Raw genomic sequence first — 18,264 nt, 5'->3', positions numbered from 1 at the left:
CCTGCTGCGTACAGGCACTGTTGGAGCCAGTCTTTTATTTCCTTCTTTAATTCCTGATGTTGGTAGTTTTGTAAGCATTGTTGCAGTACAAGTCATCATGATTTTGCCTCGGAAAACCAGTGTCATTCTCTGGACATCCCTCAGCCCTGGCCTTCCCCACCCCCTTTTCCTTCCAACTCCCCTATCTCCTCTTCCAGCCCCATTCTACATTCAGAGCCCTCATCTGATCCATTCCCAGTATGTCCTTGCTCTCAAGCAAAAAAACAGCTGCTGCAGGTTCAACCTCCCTGCCTCATCCCCTCTTAGCTGTGAGGGAGTGAGCAGGAGCTTCAGAGTGGCTTTGCTGGTGGTCCTGCAGTTGAGATTTGAGTCGATGTCTGTGGTGTGACTGCCCTCAGCCTGTCAGCACACTGGGTTTTCTGCAGTTTCTGCTCTGGTGGTGATACGGACGTTTGGGGATTTGTCACTCAGATCGGAGGGGATGCATGGAAGTGCATTGAATCTGGCCTGGGAGGGGGATGCATTAGTGGGCGAAAGGTAAAGCCTGCCCCTGTGCTTCTGCCATCCAGGACAGGAAAATGACACTTTGCTGTTGTAACAGCAACAAAGAGCTTTAAATTATGGCATGTCTGTAGCTGAAAAGGTGACTTTTGTCCATGCAGCCCGGAAAAGTTACTCAGGAAGGAGAAATTTGCCGTGATTATATCAGCACATTTGGGCTCTGAAACCCAAAGATGCCATATAAAGATCAGTGCTGTTGATTACGTTATACTTGATATTACAGTAGACAAAGTGGAAAGACGGGACCACGTACATCTCCCACAGTCTCTTCCCCAACTTCTCCCAGGAGCTCTGACACTGCAGTTCTGTTACCGAAACCCACGATGTGCAGGAAATGTGGGCACTGCACGCGGGAGGTGGAGTGAAATGCCAGCTCCTGCCTGGGGATTACTCACTCTGACTTCATTGCCTCCATCCTCCCACTGCTTAATCAGCGCTGGGGAGCCCAGGCGCTTTGCTGCAGGATCTTGTCTGATACAGAGCACATGGGAACGAAGGCTGATACAGGTGCAGCAGGGAGACAGGGTGACAAACAGCCTCCACGTCAGTGGCATGCGAGAGGGTTGCTTGGAAGAAGGCTTAGAGAATTTGAGGCTAGATGAAATAACTTGAAGGTAGGAAGAGGAAAATCTAGGCTGGATCTCAAGGGAAATTTTCTGATGGCATGGATATTGCTGGGAAATGTCTCCTACCGTCCCAGTGCTTCCTGACAGAATACGGATCCTGCGGAACTTGTGCCCTGTTGGTTACTGGAACTGGAAGTTTTAGGCAGGAACTAATGCACAATCCTGAGACATTCTACCCATCAAGTTATCCCCTTGGTAGTCCTAGGGAATTTTTCACCACTTCAAGAGACCTGAGGATTTATAAGTAGCCTCTCTGGTCCTATGATAAAAATATGCCCTACGCAAGCTCTGTCACATCCCTCCTGCCACATATGAGTGTGGCCAGAGAGCATGTCTCAGGCTTGCTAGCCCAGTTTTAGTGCAGCAGGCCAGATCAGTAATGTGGTGTTGCATCGGCTCAGCAAAACATGTTTGTGCCATGCCTCAGGCATGGCCTCTGCCTTCCTCCCGTTAGGGGCACGTGGGGGCATGCTGGAGGGAGAAAAGCTTTCACTGAGCATTGACCAGCAAACAAACTAGGGCTGGCATAGTCCTGGGAGAACCCGGCCCCTTGGTGTGTCCTTTGGGGAGCCAAAGGAAGAGCAGAAGGTACGTGGTTTTCTAAAATACATGTTTAAAATCTGCAGGTTGCCTCTTTGACATCTTGGGTGCACACTGGGGGATTTGCTGATCACCAGGCTTGGGCAGGATTAGTGCTTGCCCTCCTGCAGTTGTAGCAGGAGGGTCCATTGGTTTTATTTTTGTCTTCTACCAGCTGGGAGCATTGGCTGTGCATACCTAATAAGTGTTGCAAGAACCTGAGATGTGGATGACATCCACCGACTCTCCTGGTTTCTGTTTAGGGCGTGTTGTGGTCATCTCTTGGTTTCTCATAGGAGCTCCCATGTTTGGCATGGAAAACTGGGAATATGTTGCGCCCTGCAGTGAGAGGAGTTACTGGAGCGCATGTTTCTATAGCCTGGAAACTTACATTGTGTGTTGGCACTGGACTCCGTAACCCAGACAGTCCCCTCAAGCCTTTTCCTATCAGCGGGGGGACCAGCCGTTCACCTCGGAGCGGGGAACCGGGCAGCTGTGGCTGCGTGGCACTGTGTAGGCACCCCTCGGGGATGCTCTGTCACGCAGGGAGCTGCTCATCTCCGGCTCTTCCCAGGACCTGTGGTGAGGGCTGGGAAAAGGATGGGCTCAGCATCGATTTGAGCCAGGGGCAACACGAAGGCCTTGGTTTTCCCCCACGAGGTGTGGAGCAGAGCCCAGCCTCTGCTAGACCGCGTCATTTAGCCTCCGTGCCAGCGGGAGCGTGGAGGCAGGGGAAGGAGATCGGATATCCCATCTCTGGTCTGTGGCTTCCCGCAGTCTCACACGCGGTCTGTTTCCCTTCCCTGAGGACGTTGGTCTCGGGGCAGGGCCTCCGCATGCTCCAGTGCCCTCGTTTTCCCTGCCTCCGAGTGGCCTCCGAGAGGCTTTGGCAAAGCCGCGGAGCCGGTTTGGGCGGTGAGAGCCTGCCCGGCCCCAGCCTCCCTCCTCGGGGCTGGTTACTGATTACTTTGGGCAGCAGGTGGAGGAGGCCGGGGCTGGCAGCGATTGGGCCCGTGCCTCCTTCCTACCCTTGCTGGCTGGTTTCAGGAAGCGACGCCTGCGTTTCACTTGGGACGGGAGTGCTGGAGCAGAGCAGAGAAGCGGCGTCAGCCCGGGATTGGGCTCGGGGAGCAGGTAGCGAAGGGAGTCGGCACCTGCGCCACACCTCAGCAGGACTATGTGCAGTTATCCTGGGGCGAAACACGGCGTGGAGGATCCAAGGCAGGAGCCACGGCTCCTTGGCTGGGAATATGAGGACTGTTGTGCCGTGCGGAGAGAGGACGTGGCGGGGGTGGCTGCGCTGCGCGGTGAGGCTCGCTGCAATGACAGACCCAGGGTGAGGAGGCAGTACCCGGGCTGCCGGGGAGCCGACAGCAGCCAGGATGGTTACAGGAGAGGGGAGGGCACCTCTGTGGACCAACGGAGCATGAATGGAGACTGTGGAGGTTTTTGGAAGGGAGATATCCAGTACACGGACTGCAAGAGACTAGATGGTGCTTGGGAAGGCAAAAGCCAGGATACAGAGGGTAGAAACTATAGGGTGTGTGAGAGGGAGGGCGTTCAATACAGAGACTGCAGTTCTGAGTTAAGAGAAATGCGGTACAGAGAGGACAGAGTACCTGGGCAGTATAGGGAGAGGGGAAAGCAGTATGGAGAGGGTAGAGGCCCTGGAGACTATAGGGAGGGGGGAAGGTGGTATCAGGACAGAGATCCTACGGACTACAGTAAGGATGAAAGGCATTATGGGGAAAAAGAAAGGTGGCATAGGCAGGAGAGGGACTCCGGGGAATATAGGGCAGGGAGAAGGCAGTATGGAGAGGATGGAGGCAATCAAGTATATAGGGAAGGGGGAAAGGGGTATAGAGAGGATGGAGGCTCTGGGGCATATAGAGAGCAGGAAAGGCAGTATATGGGTGTCAGGGACCAAGAAGACCAAGAAGACTTAGAGTGGCACAGGCAGCCCAAAGACCATGTCGTGGACCGCAGCAATCTGGACAGAGGTTGTGAAGCTCCTGCATTCGTGATCTGGTCCTCAGGAGACGGTAGAGTGACCCTGGGGTCAGGCACCTGCTACACGCAGTCCAAGATGCAGGACATGGACTACGATGGCTGTGGGGAGCTGGAAGGAGCAGCCCCAGGGCCCAGGATGCCAGCCAGGAGCAATGGCAGAGCAGAGCGCTCGAGGGTACGCACTGGCCGGCCAGACTGGAGCCAGGTCTGGGAGCAGGAGGCCGAGGAAGCAGAAAAGGCGGGCTCCGTGCTCCAGCGAAACAGCTTCTACAGACGGACGGCTCCCAGTGCCCTGCGGCACTCGGAGTTTGTGCAGACCAGGAAGGAGAAGCGAGGTACATGGGGAAATGCTGGGCAGTTGCCTTGGGTGTGCTTTCGTCTTGCCCTGGCACTGGGGCAGCACCGGGACTCTGGCACGAGCGGGTGCCTGGCACAGCCAGGCTCTTGTAGGAAACCCTGGGGCTTGCTGAAATGGGCATCATCATCATTACCCCTCTGTACAGTCATCTACATGTTCTGCAAGGGCTCTTGCCCCCCTTTTGCAAAGGCCCAGATGGGAGGGAAGCCCAGGCAGCAGAGGCCCACGGCTCACTGCTGTCCTTTCGATTGCTCCTCATCTGTGGCTCAAGTGTTTTGGGTACACCCTAAATCCTGTGGCCCTGATTTGTCTGCTCTCTCAGGGCCCCAAAGAGGTTTCTTACAGGGGAAAGGGTGAAGTGTTGGGGTTATTCCCACTACCTGTTTTACTTTCATAACCTATCGTGAACAGATTCTGTGTGTAGGAACCAATTCCTGACCCTGCGGAGGGCGAGTATGGCAGCTGTTTGCAGGCAGCACGAAGCAGGAAATAGGGAGGAAGTTGTTGTAGCACTCAGACGTATGCAGAGGGCAAGTACTTGGAACTGCATGATTACACATGGGCGGGACACCGGGGCATCTGTGCATCGGGGGGGGGGGGGGGTTGTCGCAGGTAGGAATGGTACCTCCTGCATTGCCAGGCCCTCGGTACCGTAGTGGTTCCTTGCCCCTGCTACAGCAGTTGCATGCCCTGTGTCCTGCGTCCCCGAGCCATCCCTGGGTCTCCAGTCCCATCAACCAGCACCCTGGAGCTGGAGACATACCAAAGCTGGAGGGTTAAGGCTGTCTTGGCATGGGCAGAATCGTCCTATTGATGCTGCGGCTGGGACAGTCGGCTGCAGACACCTTTGCGGGGCTTGGCTCATTATTGCAAGAATTAGTGTGTGTTGGGGAAGGGGCAGCAAGGTGGTAGGGTCTGGGCAGAGGGACTGAAGGAGGCTTCTTGGTGGACTGGCCTCCCTGTTGGGCAGCTGTGTGACTGAAAACCTGTTTGCTCCTGCACCCTTTCTGCCAGCGTCTGTCTCGGGCACCTGTGTGTGAACTCACCGTGAGGGGGGATTGAAACACAAACGGGAACAGCACTGCAGTGCAGCAGCCAAAGAGGTGGCAGAGCTGGAGGCTGCAGCTGCCTGTCAGCTTAAATAGCGTGAAATTTGTCCTCTGGAGGTATTTGATTAAGCAGGCTCCCCTGGCTGCCATTTCTGCACTCTTGGGCCGCCCTTGTAGGGTGGGACTTTGCTCAACTGTGTCCCCAGGGCAAGGGAAGGGAGAGGCTTTGCAGTGCCAGCATGTCCAAAGGGCGGCGGGGAAGCTAGGAGGAGCCAGGAGGAGCAGAGCAGGGGGGGAAATGGCCCACAAAGCCTTAGGAGGCTGGAGCAGTGCTGGCCTGGCCAGCTTTTGCAAGAGTTAGGGGGACAGACTGCAATGCTGGGCGAGTGCCTTTGCTCCTCTGATGTTAAATATGACACTGCGTACACCCATGCTTGCGCTGGGAGCGGGTGTTGGATTTTTTTTTTTCCCTGCTGTGGCAGGCTCAGGGGCAGGGGAGCAGCTGCAGGAGGTGTGGGGCGTGATGTCCTCACCATCAGGGCCGGTGTCCCACAGCAGGAAGGGGAGGAGGAAGGCTCCAGGTGTTCTGTAACACTGTCCATCCTGTGGCCCATTTCTGGCTGCAACTCCCTGTTACATTACTCCTCCTGCCTTGCTGGGGCACAGTGCTGCACTAGCACCAGCCCTCCTTGGCAAATACGCTTTGCTGCTGTAGCTGCCTCAATGTAAGACAGCACCAGCACCTCTTTGCTGCCTCAGCGTAAGACCTCACCAGCATCTGGGAGCCTCCCCAAAAGCCCTCCCATCACGCTTGGCAGCAGACACCCTCCTGCCCAGCTGGTAGGAAAAAAGTCAGCTCTGTTTTTCCCTCTGTGTGTGCTCCAGGCACCTTTTCTAATGCTGTCTACTTCTCTCCCAGGTTCCTCCTACTGTCCACAGAGTAACAGAATTCAGGACTTGAAAGCCCCGGTAGAGATGACATGGCCTGATCTTTTCCATAAGCAGGGTTATTACACTTCTTACAGATTTCTTTGTGGTGCAGCCCCATGACAGCTACTTGGTTAGAGCACCTCTTCAGGGATGAGACTCAGATGTGTCTGCCTGCCACATCAACAGAAGGAGAACCCGCCTATCATAGCTCTGCTGCTTAGTCACCATCACTCTTGCATGTTTTGCATGCTAATGTGTTGCATTTAAGCTCTGAACCCTAACTTTTTTCTACTAAATTAAAGCTCTTTAGTTGATGGTCTTTTCTTCTCAGGCAGTTACTGTAATTCAGTAATTTTTCAGTCTTCAGTTTTTCATAGTGAATAGAGTCGTAAAATACTCCTAGCAAAGACTCACAGGAAGACCTTTCATTGTTTGTTTTTCCTGTCCTTGCTCATTTTTCAGTTCAGACTCTTTTAAAACAGTGGACTTCAGAGCTGCATGAGGTGTTCTGGGTAGGTGTCAGCACTTGCTTGCACAGAGGTATACCTTGCTGCGCTCCTGTGCCCTTGCCCGAGGACCCCAATCTGCCTCTGCAGAACTTGGGGAACTTGAGTTTTGGACAAAGCATTACACCGCAGAATACAGCCCTGAGTGCAGCTGCATTTCTTGTCCCCATTAATACAGTAATGCATTTGTCTGCATTAAACCTGCTTGGTTTGAATAATTCCATCTTATTCACTCAGTGACTCATATGCCTCATCTTTTTTTGCGATCCTGTTGAATCGATGTTCAGTTTTCTATGTGACAGCAGTGATTTTCCATTTACTTTAAAAATATTATATAGGATCAGCTCAAAATACAGTGCTTGGATAATCTGATTAGGAATGTCGTCTTTTCTGGATATTCTCCACTGGCAATAGCAAAGTCATATTTCTGCTTTTTAGATGGAAAGAAACAGAATATGTATTGTATAAATATATTTCTGCCTTTTTGCCAAATTTACCAAGAATTTTACTACCCTTGCTTACTTGTGGGATCGCATCATTGAAAGGGTTTCTTTTGTCCTGGGTGGAAATAAAATTCTACTTTTCCTAATTTAAAAATAAAAAATTGATTCTTAATTTTGCCATCCATGGATTTTTCTTGATATCTTTCTTTTCTCAGTTTTTCTGTACTTCCAAGGTCCTGGTGTGTCTATTATCTGGTTTTCTGTATTCATTCATTTATTTATTTATATTTGCTGCCTTTATTGAAGCACAGATCCAGGACAGATTTTTTCGTCAACATTGTTCTCTTTCTTGATTGCATAACCGTGGTTTTTGCACTATCTGTTTAAAAATTTCTTTTCTAGAACTTCCAGCTTTCATTCTTTTTCCCATCAGTGTTTTTGCTCACAGTCACTTTTGTGGATGCTCTGCCTCAGCTTGGGAAGGTTAGCTCTTTGCAGACCATCATATTACTTCACTTCTTTCTGCGTGACCATCCCCTGTTCCCACTGAATGCGGCGGGGCTGTGTTGGGACGATGACTGTCATCTTACCTGGCATAGAGACCTCCCCACCAAACAGGCTCTGCACAAGACATCTTTGAGATGTCAAGCCGTTCCAGTGGCCTGGGAGAAGTATCCCCAGCCTGTTTCTGTTCAGCTCATTTTTGTGGTTTGTCCAGATTTATCTCCTGCTCCTCGGTCTTGGGACTCTGCCAAGGCCAGTGGCCGAATTCACTTCTGTGGGCTGAAGTCTTCTTTTGCCATGGCACGTCTCTGCTGCACCCCCATCTTTCTCCTAAGGAGCAACAAGACACTGAATATATCTAGTCTGTTGCTTTTGGAGCAGTGGATATATTCTGTTACAGGCTTATTACCAATGTCCGGAGTGAGAGTTTTCACCCCCGCCAGATCCTGCTCCTGGCAGTGAGTTTAGCCTTTTGCTCAGATTAATTATTCCCTGCCCTAGTTTCATCCCCGCTCTTCTCATGGTAGGCAGTGGCTCCTCCCCTCCTGGCGTCCACATACTTCAAATATTTGCAGCTGGTTTGTTTTGTCCTGAGTCACTGCTTGACTCTGCTGAGCTGTGAGCCTGGGGCTGGGCTCGCCTCTCGGGTGGGTGCAGCTCCGTTGGAGATTCATTTACCGAGCTGGTGAGAGGGGTTGTCCTCAGCGCTGATGGGCAGCACGTCCCTCTTCAGATTGCGTTAGCAGCCTGGGCGCCCTGCGAGGCTGCGCTGTGCCGCGGGGGATGCTGGCAGGTGAGCCCCAACGAGGAGGAGTTGGGGGGCGATGCAGCCCTTTGGGTGAGCCCCCCAGCCTGTGCGTGATGGACACGCATCCCATTGGATCTGGATCTTCATGGGTCAACTCTGCTTCCAGAGTGGGGCAGGGAGAAAACCTCAAATTGCATGTGTGCTCCTGCTAGGAGGTTGGGTAGTAAGAATTAGAAGTTTTCTTTGATTGGAAGAAAGTCGGTGACAGTGGCATTTCTGAGACGAGCAGGATGAGCCATGTGATTGCAATATTAAATCATGGCCTCCATGGGAAGGGCAGAGGTGGGAGTGTGCTCCATCTTGACACCTCACTGCCAGGGGCTGGGTTACAAGTCAGTGTTGAATCTCCCATGTGTCAGCAGGCGAACTAGCAAAGCTCAAAAGCAGGCGCTCCTGGGAGGCTGTCGCAGACCAATCCAGAGAGCCATGGACTTGTTGCAAATTCGCCACAGGGGACAGAGAAACTGATGTTGTTAGAGGTTTTAATTTAGAGAGGTAGATTGCAGAGCTCACACAACCTACAAGAGAACAAAATTTGAGTCTCTGAAAATTGCCATTGAGAACATTGGGTTTGGAAATGTGTATCTGAATGCCCGTTTGGCATCCATGTCATGGGTAAACACAAATTTGTCACTGGATCGGAATTTGGTGGCTTCATTGGAAATGCCAGTCGCATTCCTGCAGGCTAACAGAGCCCCGTCCAGCTGTGGTGTACCTCTTAGTGCCTCCAAAGTTGATGGGCATGATGACTCAGATTGAAATGTAACATTTAAATAGAAAATCTGTGAAGTAAAATGGAGATCTGTTTAAACAGCATTTACTAGATGACCAAAACCCACAGCTGTGAAATGGGTGGGTTTAGTTAAATGCTTAATAAGCCTCGTTTAGGGAAAGCTGCTATTAGACATACAAGAATGTGTGACAAACAGGAAAAAAGAAATTGATGGCAATCAACAGAGGTGGTATGAAATACAAAAAGTGAGAGTTTTATTTAAATGCATCAGAAACAAACCCTAAGTATTATACATATTGGTCAGATAGAAGAGCCAAGTATTAAAAACAAATTCTGTATTTGAATTTTTTAAACTGCGAGTGTTTGGAAAGAGGCAGGATGACTTTTGAGTTCATTGCTGAAGGAGGATGCTGGACTAGTGGTAAACAGCAAGAGTCCTAAGAGACTTGGCTGCAGCATAGCCTTGTTTTTAAACAAATCTTGAAATACTCAGAAAGAGCAAGAAGGCCAGAGGAGAATTAATCTGTGTAAGTTTTCAAAATAATGCAAACACTGATACAGTATAAGTGGGTAGAACTGGTGGCCAGCATCGTGCCAGGTCAAGCAAGCTGAGCTGATGACTACTATGGGCTTAAAACGTGTGCAGGGAAGGTTTTGATTTTCCTTCCACAGGCGGGGATTTGAGACTTGCAGCGGAAGGGTGCCGTGGAGCTGGCAATCTCATGAGTGTCAGTCGAAGCCTTGCCGCAGGGTGCTCTCTGAAAGGGCTTGACCTAGATTTACTTGCCTGGGATTTGCTTGGTGGAGCGTGGGGAGCTGCTGAGTTCGCTGGCGGCGTTGGGCATCCCCAGCTCTGTTTTGGTAAGCTGGAGCCAGACATACCCTGTGGTTGCAGTTTAGCTATGGCTAAAGCTGAGAGCACAGCAGGGTGGTTTGCTGGTGGTATGGTAAATTCCTGAGATGTCCTGTACAAAGCTTCATCTGGTGGCATTTTGCCTGGGGATAAATGCAAAATCCTATTCTTTGACCAAGGCAAATGTAGTCTTTTCCATTTGTCTTCCCAAATGCTGCTGCATGGGTCATTTCTGGCTGTTGTTCTGGCTGGTCTTCATTTTCAAGATTCTTCCCAGGCCACCCCATGCTGTGGTATCAGCTCACCCGCCCACCTCACCTGGGTTTCACACACCTGTTTGCATTTCAGATTAACACCTTCCTGTTTCTTCCATGTTGCCCTCCCGCTTGAGCTTGTTCCCCTGCAAAACAAATGCCATTCCTTAAAAAAAAAAAAAAAAAAAAATCCTTCTTTAAAATAACTCATTTGTTGTTACTTTCTTAACTCTTTGAGCTACAGAGACCTGCTGACTGTATTATTTTGGTGTTTCTTTGTCCCTCCTGTACATTTTTCTGTCTTGTATCCTGTTCAGGCTCCAAGTGCTGTGTCTCGGGCAGGGTATCCCTGTTGGGTGTTTGTAGAGGAGCTTGCACGGCAGGGCCTGGTCTGCTACTGAGCCTTTGCAGATGCTGTGGAAACGCAAACAGCAAATGTTAAACCCAGTGGCTGCTCCCAGGCCCTCCTCACAGACTCCTGCTGCATTTGAGTTGATAAAGTTCATAATTGGGGACTTAACCTGGTGGGGAGCCAAGACACCTATTGACTTAATCGAAACCAGCCTTTCCACTTACGCAGGATGACTCTGGTGGAGGTATTTTTAAGGATGCTTGCCAGTAGGAATCAGTGAATCTGGTCTTTCCAATACGCCGTAATTGCTTACTAAATATAGTGCTGGTTGTGCCGCTAAATCCTGCTCTGCGGAGCTGGCCCTTTTGGCTCTCCCCAGGCTCGATTTCAAGGCAGGGCACCAGGGATGCCTGCTTAGAGAGATGAGTATCTTCCCTCCCCTGTCGAGGGCATCTTCTAAGCAGGGTTTCAGATGAGTTTCCCGTTTGCTGCGGTTGAGGGAGTGTCTGGAACTGATTTGGAAGTGTGTGCAAGAGGCATGCCTGTTCTTCCTCAGCCCAGGTAGCTGTGGGAAGTTGCTGTTTGATGCTGATGCTGCTGGTTTCTATTTGTCACTGCTGCTCTGCAACGGGAGGGACTGGAGACCGGCACAGCTTCAGCTAGTTATGGGCCAAGTTGGTTGTTCCTTCTCTTTCCTGGGCTGTTTCAGTGCAAATACCCAAGCCTGGCAGAGCAGCAGGCAGGATGCTTAGGCTGAGGCAGACATTTCCCATCCCACATTTCACACTGCCGTTGGTTACTGCCGTCATCTGGCAGCGCAAGGCTGGTGGCTGTGGAAGCAGCTGGGAGCACGGGGGTCTCTTGGGGCTGTGCACGGTGGGTGCCAGGGTACCAGGGTAAGTCCCAAGCCCTGCTGGGTGTCCTGGGGAGTCCAGCTGAGCCTACTCTTAGAGCTGAAGCTGATGGCAGGGTTGTCTCCCCCAGCCTCAGCCACTGTTGCCTACAGCTGTAACTGGAGAGGTCAGGGAGGTAAAAGTGCCTGTCCTGCAAAAATTTTTTTACAAATGTCTGAGCTGGGGCATGTCCACAACTAATACAATCCCATTGAGAGAGAGCAGCTGGAGATCCGTAGGAGATGGCTGAAGTGGATGGGCATTTGTCAAATCAGCAATTGGCCTTATATCAGGTATCTGAGGCAGGCTGGGGTGCTGCAAGGGGCTCGGGGGTCCCGTGGGCCTCAGCTCTGCAAAGCAGCCATAAAATGGGGGAGACCTGAGTGTTTCTGGGCCAGACCCTGCCTCAGAGGGGTGTCCCAGGGAGGGGCTAGAGAGGGGCTCTCCCGAATTTGGGGGCTGGGGGAAGGTACTGTTGCTGTGGTTTTGGCCAGAGGGCACATGCTTTTAGAAGCAGGCAGGTGGGGTCGAAAGTGGCTAGCCCCAGGAATCTGCCGGGGGATAAAATGTCTCAATGAAAACCGGAGGGGGCTGGGCCGGCCTGGGAGCTGCAGGTAGGAGAGAAAACCAGGAGGAAAAGCGGCTGCCGGGGGCCTGGGACGGGGAAGAGGAGGGTGGCCAGCTGCCCGCGCACCCCCAGGCCCCGCAGGCAGGGCAGCCCGGCCGCCCCGTGCTGCGCGGCCCGGCACCCTGCAGGGCACGGCCGGGAGGCTGCTGCGGGGGCGGGGGGGGGATGACGGACAGTGGCCTGGGCACAGAGCAGGTCCCCGGGCTGTACTGGGGGCCTCTCCGCCCCGGGGCCGCCTGCCGTGGCAGCGTGGCCGACCACGGGCTGCATCCAGCCACCCCGGGCCTCCGGGTGCCCACCCCGGCCTCTCGGCAAAGGCCGCCGCCGCCCCGGCCCGGCCCTCCGGCCCTGCCTTGCGCTGCTCGCCGCGGTCCAGCTCCAGGCTTTGCCTCCGGCAGCCCCATTGTGGGTGCCTGAGGCCTTTTCAGCCATTCAGATGGAAATGCCGCAGGGCTGGAGAATGGAGACCCTGTTCCCAGCCTGAGGGGAGGGGGCAGCCGCCATTGCCCGGCTGGCAAGAGGGCGAGGAGGGGAGCACGGCTCCTCTCCCCATCGACTCAGCCCCACGGAGTTTCCTGGAGCGGCAGAGTTGGAGAGCGGGGGTAGGAGAGGCGTCTGGACCCGGCCGGCGTTGGGGCACGAGTGTGGAGCAGGTTTGTGTTGCTTGGTGCCTGCTGTCCCAATGCCGGGGCATTGCAGTGTTACTGGTGCTGCGAGGGCAGGCTGTGGGAGCAGACCTGGGCTCCCTGCTGCCCTGGGACTGGGAGAGCCAGGATTGGCCCCTCTGGAAAGGTCCCTGCATGGACAGTCCCTCTCTCTAACAGTCCTGTTTGGCAGTCTTACAGGTTGCGTATGGCACGGTTCAGGTGCTACTTGTCTCCTGTCCATGCATCCTCGCTGGCGGATGCTGATCTTGGTTGTCTGTCTTGCAGAGATGACTCTCCTGTCCTCCCAGACACCATCCCTGGAGACCTCCTCGGCTGCCACTGAGAGCCCAGAGCAAAGGATGCTGGAGAAGAGGTCCAAGGTTATTGAGGAGCTGCTCCAGACAGAGCGGGACTATATCCGAGACCTGGAGATGTGCGTGGAGAGGATCATGGTGCCCCTGCAGCAGGCACAGGTGGGAGTGTGGGGCCAGCTACGACACAATACTGGTGGGATGGGGTGAGGATACTGAGTCCGCTTGTTCTTGGAGGCAGCCAAGCAGAAGCACAGGAATCCACAGAGGAAATTCAGCTATGCTGAGGGGAGCAGGATGGTTCTCACTGCTCCCCGCACTCACAGAAATAGCCCATCTGTTTTGGGATCCTGCTGAGCTCTCACCATTGCTGAGAGCAAGAGAGCTGGCAGCAAGTATCACAGATTCATCTCCTGGGGTAGGAAATGTTCCTTTTCATTTGGTTTGTAGGTTAAATTCAGTGTCAGGAGAAAGAAAATATGGGGTCTTGGCATGGGCACAGAGTTGGTGGGAGGAGAGGAAGAATAACAGGTGAACAGAGGCAGGGATGAAATTTCTGGGAAAGAGGAGGACACTGTGGTAGGTCACATAAGGAATGAGAATTTCAGTGCGCTGGGGGATGAGGGACTGAGTACAGAGCCACTGTGATGGGAGGAGGTCACACCAGGTGGCTGATGTGAAGCTGAGGACTGATGGGTTGCAGAAGGGCAAGGGGGGGCTGTTGGGTCTGACTGGGACATGTTCCCTGGTCCAGGACATCTCTCTTCCCACTCCCCAGATGCAGAACATAGACTTTGAGGGTCTTTTTGGAAACATCCACGTGGTAATTAGCTTCTCCAAGCAGCTGCTGTCCACCTTGGAGGCTTCAGATGCCATCGGTATGAATTCTGCTGTTACCTTTTCTCAGCAGGCGGGGATGGGCTTTGCTAGTGGCAGGGCAGAACAGTTTAAATGGTGGGAGAGGATCACAGGGGCTGGGCTTCCTCCCTGCTGGTCCCCATCACCGCTCATCAGTCCAGCAGTGAAGCCTAGGAGGTCTGTGTTGCCCCATGGGTCGCTATGCTGAGAAACATGGTGCCTGTGGCCCTCCATGGCCCCTTGCCCCAAAGCGAGCCCCACTTCTTACTCCTGCGCTGCCAGCTTTTGCTGCTCAGGCCTTGGGCAGCCTGTGCCTTTGCTCTCTGTGTGGTTCCAATGACCAGTGTCCCCACTTCTCACCCTTGGGAGACCTGGATCAATTGAGCTCTCTGTGCTAGTGGGTGATGAGGAGGCATTCTGGGTGCTCTAGTACCACTGTCTTCTTGAGCTGTGTGTGGAATGGGGACACTGGGCATCTCACCATGAGACACACCAGTGTTGCTGGAGGCAGCTGGGGACCAGGAGACACTGAAGTCCTGCTTTGCTGCTGTCTTCAGGGCCAGTGTTCCTGGCACAGCGTGAAGAGCTGGAGAACGTCTACAGGGTGTATTGCCAGAACCATGATGAGGCCATTGCACTGCTGGAAACCTATGAGAAGGATGAGAAGATGCAGAAACTACTCCTGGATCTGCTGGATAGCCTCAGGTTGGAGCCTCTGGCTGTGGCGGCCACCAGGCTGGGGTAGGGGGATCAGTCTCCCACCAGGCTGGGATAGGGGGATCAGTCTCCAATATCCCCGCCCCTCTGCCAGCAGTGCTTGGACAGTTCAGGTGATGACTGGAGAGGGGCTGGCATTGTCACTGCATAGTTGACTAGGCTCTGGGTTCAGATGGCCCCTGCCCCAATGCACAGGTGCTGGGACACCTGTAGGCCCTCTTAAACTCTGAGCAGAAGCCACCAAGGTACAGAGAAGGTGGCATGTCCTGGATTGAGGGCTCCTGCTTCCCAGGCTCTGCCCCACCATGGCTGGTGAGGAAGGAGCCGCTTTGCCTGGCTCAGCGACTACCAGGGCTCCAGCTTGTGGAGGTTAATGCCCCAGGAGCCAGCAGCGCCGGCTGCTGCTCTGGGGGGCCAGGGCTGCCCACTGCCCTAGCAGCATCACTGTGGGATGGGGTGAAGGCGCTGGCTGTGGGATTGCACGCCTGCCACCCCATTAACCCATTGCTTTTCTTTGCTTTTTGGCACTCTGTGGGCCGGCAGGAGCCTGTACAGTGAGTGGTAAGTGCATCCTTCCTGTTGGTCCCCGCTTGTCTGTCTGTCTTGGCCTGCCTGCTCCTTTGTAACTAACCTCCTGCCACCGGCTGAGTGCATGTTGGGGGGCTCTAACAGTGCCTTGTGGAGGCACGTCTGGGAGGAGCAGGGTGTCTGTGGCATGATCACAGCAGAGGCAATGTGTGGGCTACACAGGCAGGCAGCACAGGTGATAAGGCGATGGGGGGTCTTGGGCAGGAAACACATTTCAGGAGCCGTGAGCCCCAAGGAGCCAGGAGAGCCCTGCACTGACTGTGTTCCTTAGCACAGTCAGTCTGTCCTGCACTGGGGGACAGATCTGGGCAGCTGGGTGGTGGGACGGAGTCTGAAGCAAGCGGCACTCTGGTAAGTGTGATGCTGTGCCTATGTGGGGTTTCACGGTGGGTCTGGTGATGGAGGGGACCCTGACTGGGAAGGGTCACCTGGTGTGAGTGAGGTCTGGAAGCCTGGGGTTGATCTGAGAGCATCAGGAGTTCAGGAGTGCAATATGTTGGAGATGAGGGTGGCATGACTTAGGGAGTACAGTGGATTTAGAGGCTTTGGTGTTCTGAGTCTGGTTGGCATTGGTTTGAGGGAGCAGAATTTGTATGGCAGAGCTGGACTGAAACCTGGTGCATCTCCTTTGTCCCAACTTCCCAGGGGCTGCACAAACTACATTAACCTGGGCTCCTTCCTCATCAAGCCAGTGCAAAGGGTGATGAGGTACCCACTGCTCCTGATGGAGCTACTGAGCGCCACACCCGAGGCTCACCCTGACAAGGCACCACTCACAGCTGCTGTCCTCGCAGTCAAAGAAATCAACGTCAACATCAATGAATACAAGCGCCGGAAGGACCTGGGTGAGTAGCTGGGTAGTGCTGGGGAGAGAGAGACAGGAGTGGGTGTGTTGAGGCTGGCGTCTGTCAGCTCCTGAGCCTTAGCTGGCAACCACAGTCATGGAGGGAATCTGCTCCCAAAGTCTGTGCCCTCACAGAAGGGCAGTAGAAGAGCTGCATTTAAAAAAATCTGAACATGAGATACAATACTTAAAGTAGCACAGTATACATTTGACTTTAGCTGTTTCTTGTGATACAGAGATATGAAATATAAGCAGTTGCTGTCCACATGGCTATTAAATGAAAACAAAAATGATAAGAATATGTATTTAAAGTTTAAAAATGCAATTTTAAACAAGTAGGGAATTAATCTGCTAGGGCAGTCTCTGTCTTACTGAGACTAAGTTTGAAGGTATATCTGTAGACAGGACAGAGTCGCAGAGGTGCTGGCTGCAAGAGCCCTCTGAGGTCTTCTGTCCAACCTCCTGCTTGGAGCAGGTTTGTCTCCAGTGTTGGCTCTGATCAGCCATGGCTCCCTCCAGCTGATTCTCACTGACCCCCAAGGATGGAGATTTCACAGCCTCTCTGCTGACCTGTGCCAGGGATCCACCACCTTTGAGGCGAAGCTGTGCTCCCTGATCCACCCTGAAGCTCCCAGGCTGCCATCTGTGGCTGCTGCCCGTCCTTGTATTGCCTGGCACTGCTCAGAGGAGTTTGGCCCCATCACCTTTGTAGCTGCCTTTCAAGTAGCTGCCGGCTGTGAGCAGACCCCCCTCCGGCTCCCCCAGCTCTCCTTGTGGGGCCTGAGCTCTCCCTATGGGTCAGGAGCTCTGGTTCTCCCACATCTCTCTTGATCTGGGGGCCTCAAAACTGGACACAGTGTTCAAGGGCAGCCTCCCCAGGACTGAACGGAGGGAGAAAATTATTCCCTTTGACCTGCCAGCCTCCCTCCCTGTTTTCCCTTGGAAGCCCCTGACTTGTGCAAGTCTTACAATTTACTCTTTCCACATAGACCCACTGAAGCTGAAATGACATAGGCTGCCTGTAATGATTGCTCATATTTGCTAAAGAAGCAATATAAATACGTTCTGTGTGTCCAGTGATTATTGTACACCATTTCCTATGTCATCTTATACTAATGCTATGCATAATCCTATGGAAGAGTTTGAATGGTGGCTCTACAAACTGGAGGTCATATCAAGAGCCAAATAGGGGATTACAGGTGGCACAGTGCTGGATTTCAAGGTGATGTATGGTGTGATATGATACTATATGTGGTGTACTTGGGACTGCAGAGGCTTAGGGAAGGGGAGAACCAACAAGGCGATTGTTGATGAGGCACTGTAAGATATGGACATTGTGCTGACAAGGGTTCTGATTTCTACATCAATCTCTTTAGTGCTAAAGTACCGGAAAGGGGATGAGGATAGCCTCATGGAGAAGATCTCCAAGCTCAACTTCCACTCTATCATCAAGAAATCCAACCGTGTGAGCAGCCACCTCAAGCATCTCACAGGCTTTGCACCCCAGGTAATGTGCATCAGCTGCCAGATGCACTTAGACCCTGCAGTGCTTCTGCAGTGTTGCCTGCTGTCCCCCCACGCCCCTTCCCTGATGAGTAGCTCTCATCCAGGCCAGCAAGGCAGAGTGAGCTTAGGGTCTGAACCACCTATCTCTGCTGTTCAGCCTGTGGGCAGGAGGCCCCACATCTCGTACTCTGGGAGGTGCTGGAGTCCTGAATTGCCTCCCTTGAGACATTTTTCTCTCACAGCTGAAGGATGAAGCCTTTGAAGAGACAGAGAAACATTTCCGGATGCAGGAGCGGCTGATCAAGTCCTTTATCCGGGACCTTTCCCTCTACCTGCAGCACGTTCGAGTGAGTTGGTCTGGGTGTGATGCCTAATGCGTGGGACTTGCCGTGTACTGCCCCTCCTGCCTGCATGGTGTGTACCTGCAGTGCCGCTGGCCAGTGCTCAGGCCCTCAGCCCTGCCAGGGCTCTCTCTCAGGGTCTGGGCTGCCCTGGGAGGCCTCTTCTCCTGGGCAGCAGCCATGGCTGTGCTGATTGTGTGTCCCTGGTGCAGGAGTCGGCTTGCATGAAGGCGCTGGCAGCAGTGAGCATGTGGGACCTGTGTACAGAGAAGGGCAGTGGGGACTTGGACCAGTTCCAGAAAGTGAATCGGCTCATCAGTGACCAGCTCTTCTCCAACTTCGTGAGTGAGGCTGTGCTCTTGTGT

General features: G+C 53.2%; 1 protein-coding gene across 9 annotated transcripts in view; it reads left to right on the top strand.

The window, feature by feature from the left end:
* Positions 1-18,264, top strand: part of LOC115348536 (dynamin binding protein) — a 36,217-nt gene that overhangs the window by 14,159 nt on the left and 3,794 nt on the right. For 5 of the 9 annotated variants that reach the window (XM_030031383.1, XM_030031386.1, XM_030031384.1 and 2 more), the window contains 8 exons: positions 13,020-13,207; positions 13,824-13,923; positions 14,461-14,608; positions 15,164-15,181; positions 15,854-16,053; positions 17,429-17,559; positions 17,801-17,905; positions 18,112-18,240. In XM_030031383.1, the coding sequence (XP_029887243.1) occupies positions 13,020-13,207; positions 13,824-13,923; positions 14,461-14,608; positions 15,164-15,181; positions 15,854-16,053; positions 17,429-17,559; positions 17,801-17,905; positions 18,112-18,240 (1,019 nt within the window). Of the gene's footprint in view, positions 1-2,756; positions 4,112-8,263; positions 8,360-12,454; positions 12,741-13,019; positions 13,208-13,823; positions 13,924-14,460; positions 14,609-15,163; positions 15,182-15,853; positions 16,054-17,428; positions 17,560-17,800; positions 17,906-18,111; positions 18,241-18,264 lie in introns of those variants that run through there. The other 4 variants (XM_030031389.2, XM_030031390.2, XM_030031391.2 and 1 more) reach the window with 4 other exon arrangements.

This window comes from Aquila chrysaetos, chromosome 11, assembly GCF_900496995.4.
Source record: "Aquila chrysaetos chrysaetos chromosome 11, bAquChr1.4, whole genome shotgun sequence".
Taxonomy (NCBI): Eukaryota; Metazoa; Chordata; class Aves; order Accipitriformes; family Accipitridae; genus Aquila; species Aquila chrysaetos.
Note: the sequence above shows the minus strand (reverse complement) of the source record. Positions and strands in the feature narration are given on the sequence as shown.